General features: G+C 41.3%; 1 protein-coding gene across 2 annotated transcripts in view; it reads right to left on the reverse strand.

The window, feature by feature from the left end:
* Window positions 1-272: 272 nt before the first annotated feature.
* The window catches only part of PDIA5 (protein disulfide isomerase family A member 5), a 99,542-nt gene continuing 82,270 nt past the window's right edge, over window positions 273-17,544 (reverse strand). Inside the window, exons 15-17 of one of the 2 annotated variants that reach the window (XM_039555243.1) lie at window positions 14,645-14,715; window positions 5,630-5,764; window positions 273-3,133 (exon numbers count right to left, since the gene is read on the reverse strand). In XM_039555243.1, coding sequence (XP_039411177.1) covers window positions 3,053-3,133; window positions 5,630-5,764; window positions 14,645-14,715 — 287 coding nt within the window. In that variant the 3' untranslated portion in view covers window positions 273-3,052. The remainder of the gene's footprint in view (window positions 3,134-5,629; window positions 5,765-14,644; window positions 14,716-17,544) is intronic. The other variant, XR_005602361.1, reaches the window with a different exon arrangement.

Genomic DNA, 17,544 nt, shown 5'->3' on the forward strand with positions numbered 1-17,544 from the left:
GCAGATGTCCAAGACCCTTGAATCACACCTTAAAAAGACTGAAAGACCAACCCCATAATTGCAAGAGCAGAATCTCTGATTCACTGCAAACCATTTGTTATCAGCAATTAAGTTTCTTGCTGATAAATGATTCATGACTTGAAAGCCCAGATTACTCACTTTTAACCATGGCAGAAATTCCTGTGTGATTATGAACGCCTGGGCTACGCATCTACTGCGACAGGCTGGAAACTCTGAATGTGTGAAATGACCAACCATTTAAATACAGAAAATAAGAGCTCTTACATATATTTTTCATTCACAGTTTTTAGAAAATAATAACATATTTCAATTTCAATGTGACTGATGTGAATATAAACATAAACTGACTTCACTAGCAAATAAAACCACCAAGTTTTGCTTTACTGGAGGCAACAGAACTAAAACAGTGTGACTGATATCCAGACCTGGCCTACTAATTAAAAAGGCTTGGAAGCAAAGCTCCAAGCTCCTGGTGCACTCTAGTTGACGGTAACTAAGGCTTTTGTCAGCCATTTGATGTAATCATTTATGTTGTTCAAAACTGTATTTTTCAAAAACCATTCAGACCATAAATCAGATGAGTCATGACCCTGTAACAGAAGGTAAAGTATTCTCAAATATTTTATATTTGTGCGTTAACACATGATTAGCCAAGAAAAAAATGAATGCCCAAGTCCAAGAAGTAACTGACAAAAGACTGAAGGGAAAAATGAGAATTCCTGATTTTATTATGGTGTAACCGGCTGTAAGGAATTACTAGTCTGAAGCATAGTGTGCAATTGTCTTATCCTAAACATTTACTAAAGCCTATAATTCAGAATGATCCTGACTAGTGAAGTCACCATTGGCAAGCTATCATTTTTTTCTTTCTTATTTTTGAAGAAGTCTACATTTCTCACCAATTAGCACAAACATAGGGACAGCCTATGCACAGAAATGCTCAACATTTTCTGGAGGCTGTTATTTCGTTAGTGCCAGCTGCTTTGACTCTGAGATCAAAAGAGATGCAGCAAGTTCTGGACTGATCATATTTGATAGTTTGCTAAAAGCAGAAGAATTCCTGTTTGAGATCAAATGGCATCAATATGTAGTTTCCTAAATGCAGGGTGGAGTGCCTGCTACTTACGTGAGGATAGCTTGAAATAAAGAATTACCATGATCTTCTGTAAAAGTGCTATACACAACATAAGTAACTGTGCTAATTGAAAGGGAAAAAAACAGAGTAAGAGACTTCATAAATTAAGCTACTTTTACATTTTAACATTATGTACTATCAGGCAGCTGATTTTTTTGGGTGAAGAGGCTCATCAGGTGCCTAATAAGAAAAGATACTTGGCACAGCTCCATGGCCATTCCAACTGATGTCATGGTTAACAAGCTGGCTACCATACAAGGCCAATCAGGCTGCTGGTATTCCACAATACTCACTAATGGCTTCAGCAGCTTAACGGTGCCAAATATACAGTGCCATTAATTAGGCAAGAGAGGGAAGGAAAAAACACCCAGGAAGGAGATAAGATGCCATTCACCTCCTGAGCAGCCCCTCAGCACGGCCTGCAGGTCCAGACTAGAAGAAAACTAGACAGGCAGACTGAGGAGCAAGAGGAATGTTTCAGACGCAGGTCACAGCTCTCTGCTGTGGGAAGCTGTTCTGTGCCCCCTGGAGTGCCAGGGCAGAGGGAGGCTGACCCTCACACCACCACACACCTGCAGTGCTGCCCAGCACTCCCCAAGGCTGGGATGTCCCAGCCACGGGCAGTGGGAACTCGTCCTGCGTGCACCGGCTCTTCCTAAGCCACCACCAGCTGTGGTCACTGGCCCAGCGGGGAAGAAGCTGAACAAGGCTGATTAATGATAAAAATACTTGTCTTTTTAAAAATTTATTTCTAGTTCAAGGTGAATCCTGCCCCTCCCTCTCCCCTCCTGTGAAGACAGAAGTACTTCCAGATCAACTTTTTTTTTGTATAAGCATCAAAAGTGTAACACATTTCAACTGCTGCTGATACAGGTTTTACAGTGATGACTGTCAGAGAGAGATTGTTTGTGCAACTCCTTAAGGAGCAAAAAGGAAAAATCCCTCCTACAAATGAAGATAAACTTTTGGAATGTAAACAGGTAATACACACAATTACTGCATTACCATAAGTATTATGCATTTAGTATTATGCATTTATCAGAACAGCTGAACATAACACTTTACAACAGATATTTGATATGACCCAATCATAACTTGAAGGGAGACTGTGTTCCCTGTAAGAGTAACCATGTACCTCTATAAGATAATCATTCCTGCCATAACTCACAGATACATACAGTATTGATGCCAAAGAAGGAGGGTTTTTCATTTCACCCATGCTCTGCTGATTTTTGATGTGTGGCTTAATTCACTCAATACATTTTATAAAGGTATGTAAACAGTTCTGATTTAAAGACCAGAGAGGTTTAAATGAAATTAACAGATCTGGACTGGTCAATGTTAATGTCTTCATTAACTCAGATACCTTATTTATCCCTGAGCACCTTAAAATTGTTCCCCCCAAATCTTAGTCACAAACACATAACTATTTCACAAGAATGTAAAACTGCATTTGAATAAATCTGTGACTTACAAATCCCATTTTCCTGGACTGATTTAAACAAAATGTAACAAAACAAACCCAAACCAAACCGTGTCCCCTCCCCTTTGTTTTTTACATATACTGCAATACCGGAACAAAAATTTCACCCTAACAAACAACATCACCTACAGACACGCTACAGACTACAAAAATATTGCATAGGAGTGTCAGTGGGCATAGTCTCCCAACATGAGAGAGAATGCTAAGTTTTCTTTAAAACATTATGGCAACATTCTAATTTATTTTCCTTTTAAAAATCAAGTGGTTTCACTTTATTTCAAAATTGTACAAAATGGCCATGGCTATTTATAAAAAAAAAGTCTCTGTCTTGAGAATATGTGAAGTCTCAGGTGCATCAACAAAGGACCTGGAACCATTCACAGTGCAGCGGAAAGCTTCTTTTGAGGCAAAAACTACAGTTCGTCCTTCTTCTTGCCTACTCTTTCATGATCTCTTTCTCTCAGGGTTCGCATGAAAGTGGTGAATCCAGACTCCTGGTTTTGAAGGAAGAAAAATATGGGTCATATTTTTACCAACAAAGCAAAACAATGCATCAAGAACACTTTGAGCTTCTGTATCCCAGCAGAATATAAACTAAGGAGCAGTTGTTTAGTTTCTGTACCCCATGGCAGAACAGAAACTAAGGAGCAGTTACTGCTTCTGCATTGCCTCATCATACCATGCTCTGCTCCAGTGCTGCTCCAGTGCAATGCAAGGGGAAAATATCCATGCGCATCCCACGTGTCAAACTTTGAAGAGATGGGACACAGAGAAAAAGGCCCTAAAACTCACAGGACAAGGTAAAATCTGTCACTAGAACTGCCATTGATGCCTTTTTGTTGAAAACACTCAAAAGACATTTTCAAGCTGCCTTTGTATGTTATTTGTGTCATTTTAAAAGCAGTTACTGGATTGTTTGTTGACTATATACACACTTGCCACTCATCTTCTAACAGTTTTGATCACGATTTTCCTCCTTTTCCAAATATTCCAATGATGGAAATAACTTTTTTTTTTTAATTACTACAAAAATTATTATCAAAAATTTTCAACCTGGTTGTCTAGATTCCAACCTCTGTATTTCAACAACTTATGATTTAAGGCTGTTGAATGCCAGCAGCTTCCTTTTCCAAGGAAAGCTGTGAACACAGTTCTCAGGCATTTCAGAAGGCTCAGATGGGTGGAGATGTTAACACTTGTGTTGGAATACACTGCCTACTGGTACCCCAACACTGAAGTTTTCTGGGCAAGTAGCACTGCTCCCACCCAATCTGACCATTTTTGCATTTAAACCATCACACAATACACCACTCAAAACTGGTGATGAAGAGGGAAAACACCAAAGGTAGAGAGCAACTAAAAGAAGTCAAAGACTTTAAACAATGCTGGGGAACAACAAAACAAAATAAACCAAAACCAAAACCAAACCACAAAGCTTTTAGAAGGCTGAACAACAAAAACACTTTCCTAAAACTATTGACTATTCTTCCACTGAAAATAAATGAAGTGACAAGCTTCAGCCATTTGTCACCTGGAGATATCTGGCAATCAACAGCCCCCACAAGAGGCACTGTGCTAAGCACTGCCTCCAGCATTACCATGATAAGAGATAACAAACCCTAATTCAATGCTGCACAAGCAGAAGACAGTAGGTCCCCAGAGAGGTGGAAGGGGAACAGAGCAGCCAACAGCAGAGAGATTGGGATGTTCCTGTTGGGTCATTTTTACCCAAGAAAGGTTGACTGCATATAGGGGATTTGTTAGTCCACTATCCAGCATATGGACAAGTATCTCCCAACTGCTGTGCCTCAGAGCACTCCTGTGTTGGATATAAATTCTTTTTATGAGCCACCACGGATCCTTTCTTTCATATATAGTTTCTCTAAGTATGGGTTAGAGATGCAAAAACTGCGGCTGAAATCTTACTTCAATTGTTGGCTACTGCACCCATCTTTACTTTTAAGAAAAGATCCAGAATTGGAACTAAAACTCCATAACAACGGCTGGATCAGCACCATGGAATGGTAATTACTGGGGTCCAAGTATGCTGAAGAAAACTGGGAGGCGAAGCTCCATGAAAGCTTCCCCAAGATCCTGACTAACAGAGAACCTCAGAACTTGGCTTTTAAATTCATGCTTCTACATAATTTTCTGAGCTCTAAGAGCAGCAATAACTTTCAGGTAAGAATCTTTTTTCAAAATCACTGCATGGCTCAAAGACCCCAAGTTTTTCTTGCAGACCCCAGGTAATCAATGGCTGCTGAGGAGTAACCTCCCTCTAGGAGGTTATGACAAAGGCGGCCCACAAATAATTTAATTGCTTCCTTATTTTCAGGCACTTTACAACCACTGAAGGCATTATGCCATTTCTGCCCCCATTTCTTGCCCTCATAGCATATAATTAGCTGGCCACAGCAGGACAAAAGAATGAAACTTCAGCCCAGGGGTAGATGGCATGATTTTTCTTCCCATCCGGAGTGCCAGGAGGGAATCTGATTCAGGGCAAATGAGATATTTACTTTCCCCTAGTCTCCAAAGGACAGCTTTGTCCTGGCTATAAAACCAATGGTCTGTCACCATTTGGCAGCCTGGTGGACCTGTAACACGTTTGCAGTGTCCATGCAATCCAGAACTGACAGGAGTTAAGTCCTGTGTTTTCTGGCATTTCTGCCAGCAGCACATGCAATAAACCCTTCCCTTTCACTCAGTCCAAATTCACTGACAGACTTCAGCTTAAAGAATAAAATATACAAAGAGCATTACCAAATCTAATCCTTTTTCCTCTTCTCATGTTCCTAAAAATAGACCAAGTGTGTTCCTAATGCAGAGATGTACAGGATTGTGGTACAATCCATGTAAGACAGCAACAGAGGCAGTTCAACATTCTTCCAGCATGGTAGAAATTCACTCTGCAGTGTTCATTTGCAAGGCAGGACAGGCAGAGGAGACTTTCCTCCCTGTACCAGGTGATAACTCTTGCTTTCACTTACCCCTCGATCTCCCGTATATTTTTCCACAAATTTCCCATAGTTGTAATAGTTGAAGGTGGGGTAGCCATCAACCCCCTCCTGCTTACACAGGTCATGATTCTGTCCTTTGGCACAGTCCACTGCAGCGTAGGCGATCTGAAACACAAGAGATCATGCTGAGGCAGGAGAAGACAAAGCAAGAGCCCACTTCATGGTGATGCTGCTGCATCTTAGCCTTAGCAATGTGAGAGGTCCAAGTCTTCTGCCAAACATGCAATGGCTTCTGTAAGGGTTCAGCTGTGGAGGGAGAGCAGAGGATGGTCATCACCTGGCGTGTGCAGCTGCATGACATGTTCAACTCACAGAGCAGAAAATCACCTTCCCACTTAGCTCTGCATTCAACTCCAAACAGGAAATCCAGAGGCTGGGTTAATAAAACCAAATCCAAGCACAGTGGTCACAGCTCTGTCATGCTGCAATATTTTTCTTCCACTTTGGTTTTAAGTGATGAACAGTGACAGTGGCTTTGGTGACACTAATGATCCAGCTAACCCATCCTCCTTCCTGTGGCATGGCTAATGCTCGGAGAAGTTACCAAACATGGATGGTCACTTACACAGCCTATTCAGAGATTAATGATTTCTACTCCAAATAGCTTTTCTAAACTCCATGCAGCTCTTCCAAGGTCAAATGGGGATGGATAAGAGGACAGGGCATTGTCTACCAAGCACTGCACATAGGGAAGAAGGCTGCTTGCTTACAGTCTCAGCCTGGGTTTGTATTTCCTTTCTTGTCTTTTTTCAGGACTGTACATTATATGCAGCCATTAGCAAAATGGGCTTTAATTCCTTTTGAAATCTCTAGATGCTACTGTCACATAGACAAACCCTGAGTAGGAAAGAGCCTTGCCACACTTTCAGCCTGTTGGCAGTGGAGCAACACCCTCAGTCCCTGCCTGCTTCCACACAGGCAGGGTGAGGAAACACAACCTCAGAGCCCCAGAGCAGCAGCTCTGAACATTCAAGTCCTGACCGTCTGAAGAATTAAGGAGGGGCTGCCCTTAACAGATCTGATGCTGAAATAAAATGTAATTCATAGGCTTCTACTCAAAGCAACTGAACCCTGTGCTGTGATTTCACCCTGACTGCTCCTGTGAGCAGCAGTTCGGGCTCTGAATGCAGGCTGCTCACACAAGCTCTGCCTTCACAGCGCAAGCCAGGCCCTGCTGAAGGGCAAGCATGTTAAAGTACAACCTATGTGAAAAAACCAAACAAATCAGAGGAATGACATTTTGCAACTTTTTTGTGGGTTGCAATTTATCAAGTGCTAATTTCATAGCAGACACATCTTAATTTGAAATTTCCGTTCCACAAGCCTCCTTCAAACAGCTGATCGAAATACCTTTTGCTAGCATGACTTTAGGGATGCAGTTGAACTGTGCTTCCATAATTAAAAGATCACTTAATATTCCACAAAGCCCTCCTGTTTCATGGTGACACTGTCAAAATGAGAAAACCTGATCTCATTCTCCTAGCAGTAATTGAAAGAGATTGGCAAAGCCAACTTCAGTTAATTTGCTTGTTTTGTTACGACTTTGAAAGCCCAACAAGACAATACTCAGTATGATCTTGCTTACTCTATCTTCAGGTGGAAAGTACTAGATAAATGAACAGTGTTCTTACCTTAAATATCTGGTTTTTTATTTTAAACATTAATAAGGCTATTACAGAACCAGGACTCTTAAGAGCTGTTAAAAACATGTATGATCCCTTTTTTTTTTCTTTCTGTAAACACAGACTCCTACACATTCAGGTCCAATTTAAATGAAAGGTTAGAAATAATAAATTGGAGTTTCATCTAAGTATTCCTGCCTTCCTGACCTTAGCAACCAGCCAAAATTTAGAGATCTGCTGGCTAATTCTGTGTAAACAAAGGCTTAGAATGGAGACAAACATTTATTTGATGACACAGCATGAAGGTAGAAAGAATACTGAAGTCCTGGTTTCCTAAAAACTAAAAGAATAAATAAAATAAATTTTTTCTCACTGCTCTAAATATCACACAGAGAGAGATTACAGCCAGAAAAAGGGGAAGGTATGCATGTACTCATCCAGATCTTAGTAGCTGGTTTGAGGCATGAAGCTGTTGTGACTGATGATCCATCTGTTCTTAGTGTCTTGGACATTAAGAAAATTAGTTTTTAGTACACTGGAAGGAAGAAGTAAGAGAAGCTCTCTTTATCTGTATCTCTGGAAACATCTAAACTGGTACTGGCTGGAGCAAAGAGTCCATTTTCATTTACAAAAAGCTTTTGTGAGAACAGCCCCCAGTGAGGAGAGGGTGCAGTGCAGGAATGCAATGCTACAAGCCACTGTTAACCTTGTTCAGAACATCTTCACCTGTTGCCTCAGAACAGATGACTGATGGACGTTAAGGAGGTGGCTTCTGACAGAAACGCTCAGTAGCGTCCTTGAGACACAGCTCTCCTCAGCACATGGAAACCAAAGCTGGACCATCTGTGCATTAGTTGTGCACACAGAGATCCCAGTCTGCGTCATCCACAGCAGCCACATGAGTCCAATGCTGTGTCTAACAGGTCTAATGGCACATCTGGAATAGCATTTGGGAGACATGTCCGTGGTCTGTCCTCTCTGCAATGCTCCTAATGCAAGCTCCCACACAGCCCCACCACTGCTCCTGCAAACACCATTTTGAGCCCAGCTCTTCAGAACACACACATTTGGTTGGTTTTACAGCCAGTGAGAGAAGAGGACGGCATTTTCAAAAGCCTTGTAACTCATACAGACGTGAGCAAAATTTCATAGAGAAACATCTGATTCCCAAGACTGTATCTGAGGCTGCATTTCAATGACTGCTGCCAACAGTGGCTGAGTAAGAGTACTTAGGAGAGCTTGAGTGATTGCTTTAGATTGGAAATGTTAAGGCAGCCTAAATATAGAGGCTGCTACCATCTCTGTGCACTCATTATCATAGCATCACAGTCCTAATTGTCTTGCCTGTCTCACAGCGGAAGATCAAATACAGTGCACTGAGAGAAAAGTGATGCTGGAAAACACTTGTAGCAAAACACACTTCTGGACTGAGGACCAATTCTTCTCTCAATTCTATCAACTCCAGACAGCTGAACTCTGAGACACACCAGAATTTCAACAAATAGCACTGATGCCCTTTTGCTTTGTGTTTTCATGGACTGTCAATACTGAGCTCCATTGCTGGTAGAGGTGTGTCCTACCAGAGTGAATTCCTGCATGGCTCTACTGAAAGGCTGCATGTAGAAAGATGCAGAGTCCTGGCTCAAGTGAGCAGTGATCCACTGTAGGTGGAGTTTCCCCTCATTCTCAACCCTCTTAGCAACAGGCAGCTTTTCTGCTTCACTAAAGAAGGAAACTGAGTCAGGAAAAATAACACCCGAGAAAATCTCTCTCAAAATGTAGTCAGACTTCTGGAGAATATTCCTCTCAGAATTGATCTTCATATTCAACTACCTGCAACAAGTTACACAGAAGTTCACTGGACAGCACAGGTTCACAAGACCTACATGCTTTGACCTACAAACCCACTAGGTTTATTCAACCAGAAACTGCAGACATATTAAGCATAAGGTATCTGTGATAGGTGTCCAGGAGCCAAGACACTTGGCATCACCTCTCACGAATTCCCTCTCATGAAGAGGCAAAAACCCTCTAAAAATCTGTGAAAGAAACTCCGCTAACACTGGTCTCACGTTTATGTGTGTTTGTATATATATATGTCCATTATGGAAAAATCCACTGTAACAGCTTTCAGAAGGCAAGACTGATTTTATGGAGATTTTGATTGTTAGGGCTAAAATTTAATTTCTTGAGCTTTACTCTAACCAGAGGGGAAAATCCACTGAAAAAACATTTCAGGGAGAAAAAGCTGTAAGTGCTCTATCTGCAACATGCACAAAACTCCATGGGATTATGGATTCTCTATAACCCAAAGCTCTGCTGCCTCAGATATTGACAATACATCATTATATACAAGTTCTTTCTCCAGAGCCAATGCTGTTCAGGTCTATCACCAGCCTGGTTCAGCAGCTGTACCAGGAGTAGAAACGTTATCAAATGAAAAGATAATCAATCAGAGACTGTGGACCCCAGAGGAAGTTTCTTGGAGTACATCCAACTTTCTTAATTTTACAGGTAGTTCCTCACCACTGGTATGCACCCTATAATCATTAATAATATCAGGTGAGTATGTATAGTAATGGATAATATTGATAACAACAGCAACAACAATAACCCACAAAATAAGTATGCATTTTTCCATAGTAAGTACAGGTTAATATGAGTCTAGCAACATATGGGACTGGAGAATACCTTTACTTGAAAAAGGAATACCACAATAATTTTTCATGGTTTTACCAAAAAACTGGGAGCTTAACTACAGGGTTGCAAACTTAACTCAGCATGGCAATAGACCGTGAGCAGTGTATGAGCAGCTCTGAAGAGCTCTGAAGAAGTAGGGCATGGCATGTTTTTCAGATGAAGAGGACTAATCACAAAAGCTGAGCTGTTGCAAAAACCAGAACTTTTCATTTAGGTGCTTCAGTAGAAGTGGAGCTATGCTGAAAATGTGACCACTGATCTCCATGTGCCCCAACTGTACCAGAAGGGTGATGCCTTATTTTGTTACTAAGTGTTAGAAGGAAAGAGAAGTACTTGCAGTATAATCTAATCATACATCATGAATCACAGTTTCCATCCAACAGAATTATGAAATAACTTTTTGCTCTAGAGGGATCTTACAGGTAAGAAACACAATTACATTCAACGGTTCAAACAGCTGTGTAGAAAATTGAAAGTGGGATCCCTTGACCTTCCAGGTAACTCCTCCTTTCTGTTCTTGAAGCTCTTTCTTTTTAACAGTTTGTCTCCCAGTCACCATGTGATGATACAGTAAAAATAACCCCTGCAATCACAGTTGCTCTCCTGTTAAAGTATGTACTGCCACACACTGGTTTATTGATTCAAGGAAATAAATCTCTGCTAGAGCTAATATTGACTTTTGTTATGAAAATGGAAGTGAATAGCTAACTGAATATTGATTTCAGAGAGGAATGATATTTGATAAGCTTAAAAAAAGCAAAAACAAAATTGCAGCACGGAAATAAATGCTTCCAACCAACGTTTTTAAAGTATAATCAATTCCAGATGACAATTACCTGATTACTAGTAAAAAAGTCTGTTGTTGCCAAATGTCTTAAAAACACCTATAAATAAGACAGATGTGCATTCTTCCCTATGATTACTCCATAGGTTTTAATTGATGTCACCTCTTCTGGATCCTGATAGCAGTTAGGGGCTGGTCTGCTAAAGCTTGTTGCAATGGAGCTACTGTTCTCAAAGTGAAAGGCCTTGCAAATGGGACATTCATTATTAGTTGCCCAGATGTGGCATGGCAGCATTACAGGAGGTGCAGTTCATCAGCTCTTCTCAAAGCAGGCCTATTTGCAAAGGGGACATCCATTAGTGCACCATGATGTACAGTGCTAACATCACCATATTTAATGAGTCTAATTAAAAAGAAATTCAGCACATGCTTTTTAAGCAAACAGGGATCAAATTCCTTGCCAAACTAAAATATTAACTCATTTGGATAACTCTGCACAGTCATTTGATTGGTATAATCATTTTAAACTGTGATTCACAATACACATCAGGGACCCACCAGTTTCACTGCTGACTGGCAGCCCCCCACTAACACCCCAGCTCACCCCACTTGCTGCACCCTTTCCAGCAATTTCTGCCACAGCTATTTCTGTCAGAACTCACTAGAATGCAGCTGTGGTGCTCTGATTTGGGTCAATGCATTTGTACAGGAACAGTCTCCTGTGAAAATGGAAAGATTGGTCAAAGAGCAGTCCCTTTGCAGGAGTGCCAGAGATTTGTTACTGAGAGGCCTTGAGGAGTCAAGAGCTTTCCTTCCGCAAATCCAAGCTGGAAGATCACAAATCAGTTCCTTCAAGCTGAGCTTTAGGATCAGCCAAAAGGCAGAATGCAGATTTTTTTAAAGATTTCATTTCCAAGAAAGACTATGGAGCAGTTACTGAACATGCCTTCCTGCTCTTCAATCTGTTCAGCCAAGTGACAACCCTCACATTTGCATTTTCTGACGTTCACTGGTCACTGCCAGAACTTGAGCTGTGGGGCACTGGCCAAAGGCTTTCCCCTGGCAGCTGTGTGCTAAGGCCACAGCACCCCAAGGTAAGAATGCTCCAGATGGCTTTTTTTTTTCCTTTTAAATAACTGAAACAATACACTCACTGCCACTGGAGTAGCCTCTCCACTGATCTGGTCCTACTGGCACTGAATTTCTCCAGGAAGATGGAAAGACTGGAGGCTCTGGTTTGTGAGTCCCAGCCCGAGCCGTGCTTTGCAGCAGCCACAGGACTGCCCCAGGCCAGCGAGCAGGCTGGGGATTCCTGCTAAAACCACCAGCAGTGATGTGGCCGATGAGAGCTGACATTTGGGGCCAATGTTCTGAGCAGTGCATTTTTAAACTCCAACTCCAGCAGTGCAGATGATGAAAAAGTACAGAGCATTACACACAGCCCCGGGGGAGGGGGGCTCCTGCGCCAAAACCACCCCCTTGCAGTCAATCTGCAGAGCCAGAGACACGTATTTAACAGCTTCAAGCTCTGCTCATCTTCAAAATTCCAATGTAAAGACTCAAAGTCTCCCAAAGGATACCTTTTAAGATACCATTTATAACCAATTCAAAGATGGAAAGTTTTTGATTGTTCTTTTGCTTCTGCAGGATTAAATGTTTAATTAAAAGACCCTTCTTTTAAAAAGAAGATAAAGTTTAAATGCTACCATACTCTGTTAAGTGAAAAACTTTTCTCCAGGGAAACAAAAAAAGGACACTACTACAGAAATGAAGTAGTGAAAAGAAACTACTGCTTAAAATGAAAATTAGTAATCTTGCCCTGTTTTTGAAAGCATAAATATTCCTTCCTCTTTAGCAGTGATTTTACCTAAGTTTGAAACCCTACAGAAACTACAAATTAGTTTGAAGGCTCAGTCCAGTTTGAAACATGGGAATATGCCCCGTGCTGCTTCTGGAAACAGCAATGTACCCTTCTAAAGTCTAAACCAGTTTGTTTTCTTTTCCACAACGGCACAAACTGGCAGCAAGGAGCACCTTGGCAGGTTATAGCTGTACACAATTAAATAGGGGCTCCCAACATAATCAATCCCTGGCACTTTCATAAGTCATTGGGGTGGAATAACACCATTCTCCCTAACTGCACACACTTCTTTAAAACTGTACCAGCCTTAATATTCCCTACTGTCTCTCCTGTTCCAACTCATTACATTTTATATCTCTCCACTTTGGCCTTAAACTGAATCAAGAGCTGCAACTGTCAATCACTGCTCCGCTCTTGCAGTCCTTTCATAACCTGCAGTCTGAAGGAAAAGCTTCCCAGGCCTGCATTTCCCACCACCACCCTGTCCAACTAACTGTGCCATGATTCAGATTGCTTGTTAATACATCCTGGGGCTCTAATAAGCAAGTTTCACATTGCTTGGTACATTTGTTTCACCTCCTCTGACTGAAATTTTAATGAGTTTAGGAAAGAGAGGCTACCTTGGGAACTACCAGAAAAGTGGGAAAACAAGGATACTTTCTGAGAGATCTTGGAAACAAAAAAGTAACCAAAAGGCATCTGAGCAAACTAATTTACAGCAATAGGAGAATTAAAAGCTGCATGCCTATGAATCTACTGTGTGCCAGAGGGCAGAAGTGATGGACTCCTAATTTAATGCAGTCAGTGATACAAGAATGATTTGTTTCTTGCCAATCTGATGCATCTTATGTGAGTTACAGAACAGACGAGAGGAAAAGAAAAAAAGTTACAAAAATTCTTCTGTTATGGAGTACAACTGTTACAAAATTACCTCTTCATTTAGAATGCAGAATAGGATAAAATATTTCAGTTGGATGGGACCTACAAGGATTATCTAGTCCAGCTGCCTGACCAATTCAGGCCAAAAGTTAAAGCCTGTTGTTAAGATGTTGTCCAAATGTCCCTTAAACACTGACAGGCTCAGGGCATTGACCACCTCTCTCAGGAAGCCTGTTCCAGGGACTGATCACCCTCTTGGTACAGAAGTGTTTCCTACTGTGCAGTCAGAACCTCCCCTGGCACAGCTTTGAACTATTTCCATGTGTTCTGTCACTGGATTCCAGGGAGAAGAGCTCAGCATCTCCATTTCCCCTCCTGAGGAAGGTGTAGAGAGCAATTTCCATATTAAATTGCCAATCTTTTCCTTACCACACCTAAACACAAAGTAATTGTGAAGTTGGAACAAATTCAGAGATCAGAATGAAATACGGTTCACTGAAAGATAACAAACAGGTTCCTAGCTAGTTATCTGGTTAAATCCAGGGGCTCAAGTGGGTTTTTTAAAATCCTAGATCTGCATGTGCTCAGTTAAAATGGTTCAGCTGATGCAAGGAAATTACCCAGTGTGATTCAGCCATCAGATGCATTTTCAAGGCAGAAGCATCAGGGTCCTAGAGGAACATCCTGGGCTCAAGTCAGCCAATTAACAGAAATAAATTGTATTTTGTGCTATGCAAGCAAGGATTAGTTATATGATTGAGGTTTTCAGGACTATCACACAACTTGTGGTTTCTCTACATGCACCCTAACAGCTGACAAAAGTTGAAGGGGAATGGAGATGATGTGAATTATCTTTATTTAATCCCTCAATGAGAAAGAATTGTGTTTCACTTCATACAAAGTAACTCTTACACAAAGACTTAAACATAAAAGACAGCAAATTAGGGAAAAAAGAATAGGTTGGAAGTATAACTCAATTTGACCAAAAAAGATACAACCCCTATGATGCAGATACATTTCTTTTAGTGTAACAGGAATTTTATCTACAAACCTATCACCTTATCAATAAGCAAAGCCTATAAAGTACAAATTATGGAAAGCATTCTTAAATATCACAGAAATAATTAACAGCAAGTTACCTTGCGATCTTCTTTAAAGACTTCAGCAGCAGTTGTGAAATGTGGAATGGCATTTTTACAGTGGGGACACCCTGTTTGACACAGGAAGAAAAAGACATCATAAACTTTAGTTGTAGGAAAGATACTGGGACAAACTCAAGACACAAGGTGAATCAGTGGGAAATCTGAATTAAAAATCATCCAGTCCTGGGATGAGAAGGACAAAGCATGTGTAGACCATGTGTCAGCTACACGAAAGTAGGCACATGTTTAAAATGTCTCTGACTTCAAGGAGTTTAAGTGTACATTTACAGTTACACAACATCCCATATAGGGGCCACGGCACAGGGGGCTTTTCTGTACCACCAGTCCCCTAAGGGCACTTTAGGACCACCAGCCACAGACAGACCACTGCCCTGCTCTGTATCTCCTGGTATCACCATGTAGGTTTTTACTGCTGTTGCCACAGCTACCAGCTACATTTGGGCATGGGAATAAAGACAGCATGGCTGGGAACAGAAGGAGGTTGGAAGTTGGAAGGGAAGTTGCTGGGAGCATTTGTAAGTGTTTGGAAATGGCCTCTGTTAAAGCCAACCCATTGGGAATGTAAGGGAGGGGAAGAGAAGCAAATCCAAAAGGCCAGACATCATTCATGGATGGAGAGCAGGTGTCCAATCCCGGGTTAGGATGACTGTTGCTGGCCTTCCTGGAGACCTTCCTGCTGTTCACCACAAATGGACAACCCCTGAAGAGTTTCACAGACACAGCACACAGGAACCCAGAGCTTTGTATGGGAGATAGGCTGATACTTCTTTGTACCACTGCAGCATTGAACAAAAGGCCAGATGATCCCTTGCTTTAAAATACACTGAATTTACTCAAACATTTCAGAAGAAGTCACAGAAGGGAAACTAGAACTGCTGTCTTGATTCGAGGTCTAGATGTGAGTGCTCTTAATTCAGAAGCAATGTCTCCAAGTTATTGTCTATGAATAATCTATCAAAACATCATTACTATACTAAATAAGGCTTTGAAAAGGAAAGTACCTGCAGATTTGTAACAAATGACTTTTTTTCAAACCCAGCACAGAGGCTGATCCCAAGCAAAGACTCAGGACACTATTTTTTGCGTTAGATGCATATTAAAAAAAAGCCCAGACTGTGTAATGCTGACGAAGGAGTTAATCCTGCTATTATTTCTGGATAGGAACAGAAAAATCACAAATGAGTTGCTTACAAACACCAATTATAGCTTATGCTAGTGTTGTTTACCAGTATTTTACATGATGAGCAAGTGTTACTTTGAAGTCAGGACTGAACAAATGCCCTCTTAGGAGACTTGCAGCCACCTTCCTAAGCTACACTCACTCTTTCAGCTGACAAGAAAAATATTACCTGTGCATAAACATTGCTCACCCCTTTCCACAAAGGAAAGGCTCAGCTTCACCAACATGTAACTGCATTGCTTACATGCACTGGTTTGAATTGTAGAGCATTTCTTTCTTTGGAATAGGATTCTGAAAGCACTGCAGTGACACACCTGTGTAAATACACTGAGAGTCTATGCAGTAGCTAAGAACACCAGAAAGTCAAGGGAACATTTCCTGGGAAACTGAGGCACTTCTGTAAACCCATCTTAATGGCTTCAAACTCTTTATGCAGCACGATGGCAGCTATCCTGTAGCAGCTGTGTTTCAGTGGGAGATAGTGCAGTGTTCTACAGCTTGCAAACTATTAACCTTGTTGAGTCATTCAGCATTTGCCTGGGAGAAAACGGTCAAGAAAGAAAACGAGGAGGAGGACGAGGAGGAAGAGAAGAAAGAAGAGGTGGAGGCTAGGGTTTCAGGCTGCTCCCATGTCCATCAGCCCACTTTGGTGACCCTTCTTCTCTCGTACCACTTGTCTGTCCTGTCTGCCTGATACTGAAGAGCATGCAGGTCAAGCCTGCCTCTTAACACATCTTGGATGATTTCCTGTACTGTGGGGGATTGCCTTGGTTGACTTGTTAACATTGCCCTACACAAATAAATCAGAACTGGTGACAACATCTAAAAAGAATTTCATAAACAAAAAATGTCCTCTAAAACAGGAATACTTGTTCTTAACTACATGCTGCAGTTTTTCTGGAAAACACTTCCAACTGTTACACTAAAACATAAAGGCTCCTAAAAACTTAAACCCTTCAGGTTCCCTTTTTTTGCTTATGATCCTGAGCTTGGAATTTAGATTTCACCAAAGAACATCTTTTAAACCCTTAATAAAAGATATTTCAGGACAGTAAGGCCTCTCTCAAAGCCTCTAGTGAAGCTGTAGCAGAAGAGCTCTTCATGAGCCCCACTCCTCAAGAAAATCAGAACACAAATAACAAGCATATTGTTCCACACAAAAATACCATATCCGATACCAAATCACAAGAGGTTACCTTCATTTAGCCATCTGAAGCTCCATTCCTCCTCCCTCCTCCCTTCACTTCTCTCTTGGCCCAACCGCTTTTCTTTACTGCACTGTGCTTGCAAAACTAAAACACAACCATATGGCTTTTGGCAGAGCTGCCTCCACGTCCAGTAGGCATTTTGTTAGCCTTGGACATCCATCCACGGAACAGATGTGAATGCTACACTGAATTCCCGAGAAGTTTCAAGGAGTCACTGAAAAAGGGGGAAGGAGCACATCATATGGAACAGCAGAACTTCATCTGTTACAACTTAGAAGGATTGCCAAATGCAGCAAACACTTGGAAGTCACCCAACCCAGTCATTCTATTTAAAGCACACATGCCAAAAAAAATAAAAGCAGAGGTTGATGTCTTCATTTTGACAGACGGAAAACTTGTTCTCCCCATTCCCTCTTAGCACCCACTGTCACACATTTATTTTAAGTGTTAACACTATCTTCTAGATTCGAAAGTGCAAAGAAAGGAAA

This window comes from Corvus cornix, chromosome 7 (assembly GCF_000738735.6).
Source record: "Corvus cornix cornix isolate S_Up_H32 chromosome 7, ASM73873v5, whole genome shotgun sequence".
Classification (NCBI taxonomy): Eukaryota; Metazoa; Chordata; class Aves; order Passeriformes; family Corvidae; genus Corvus; species Corvus cornix.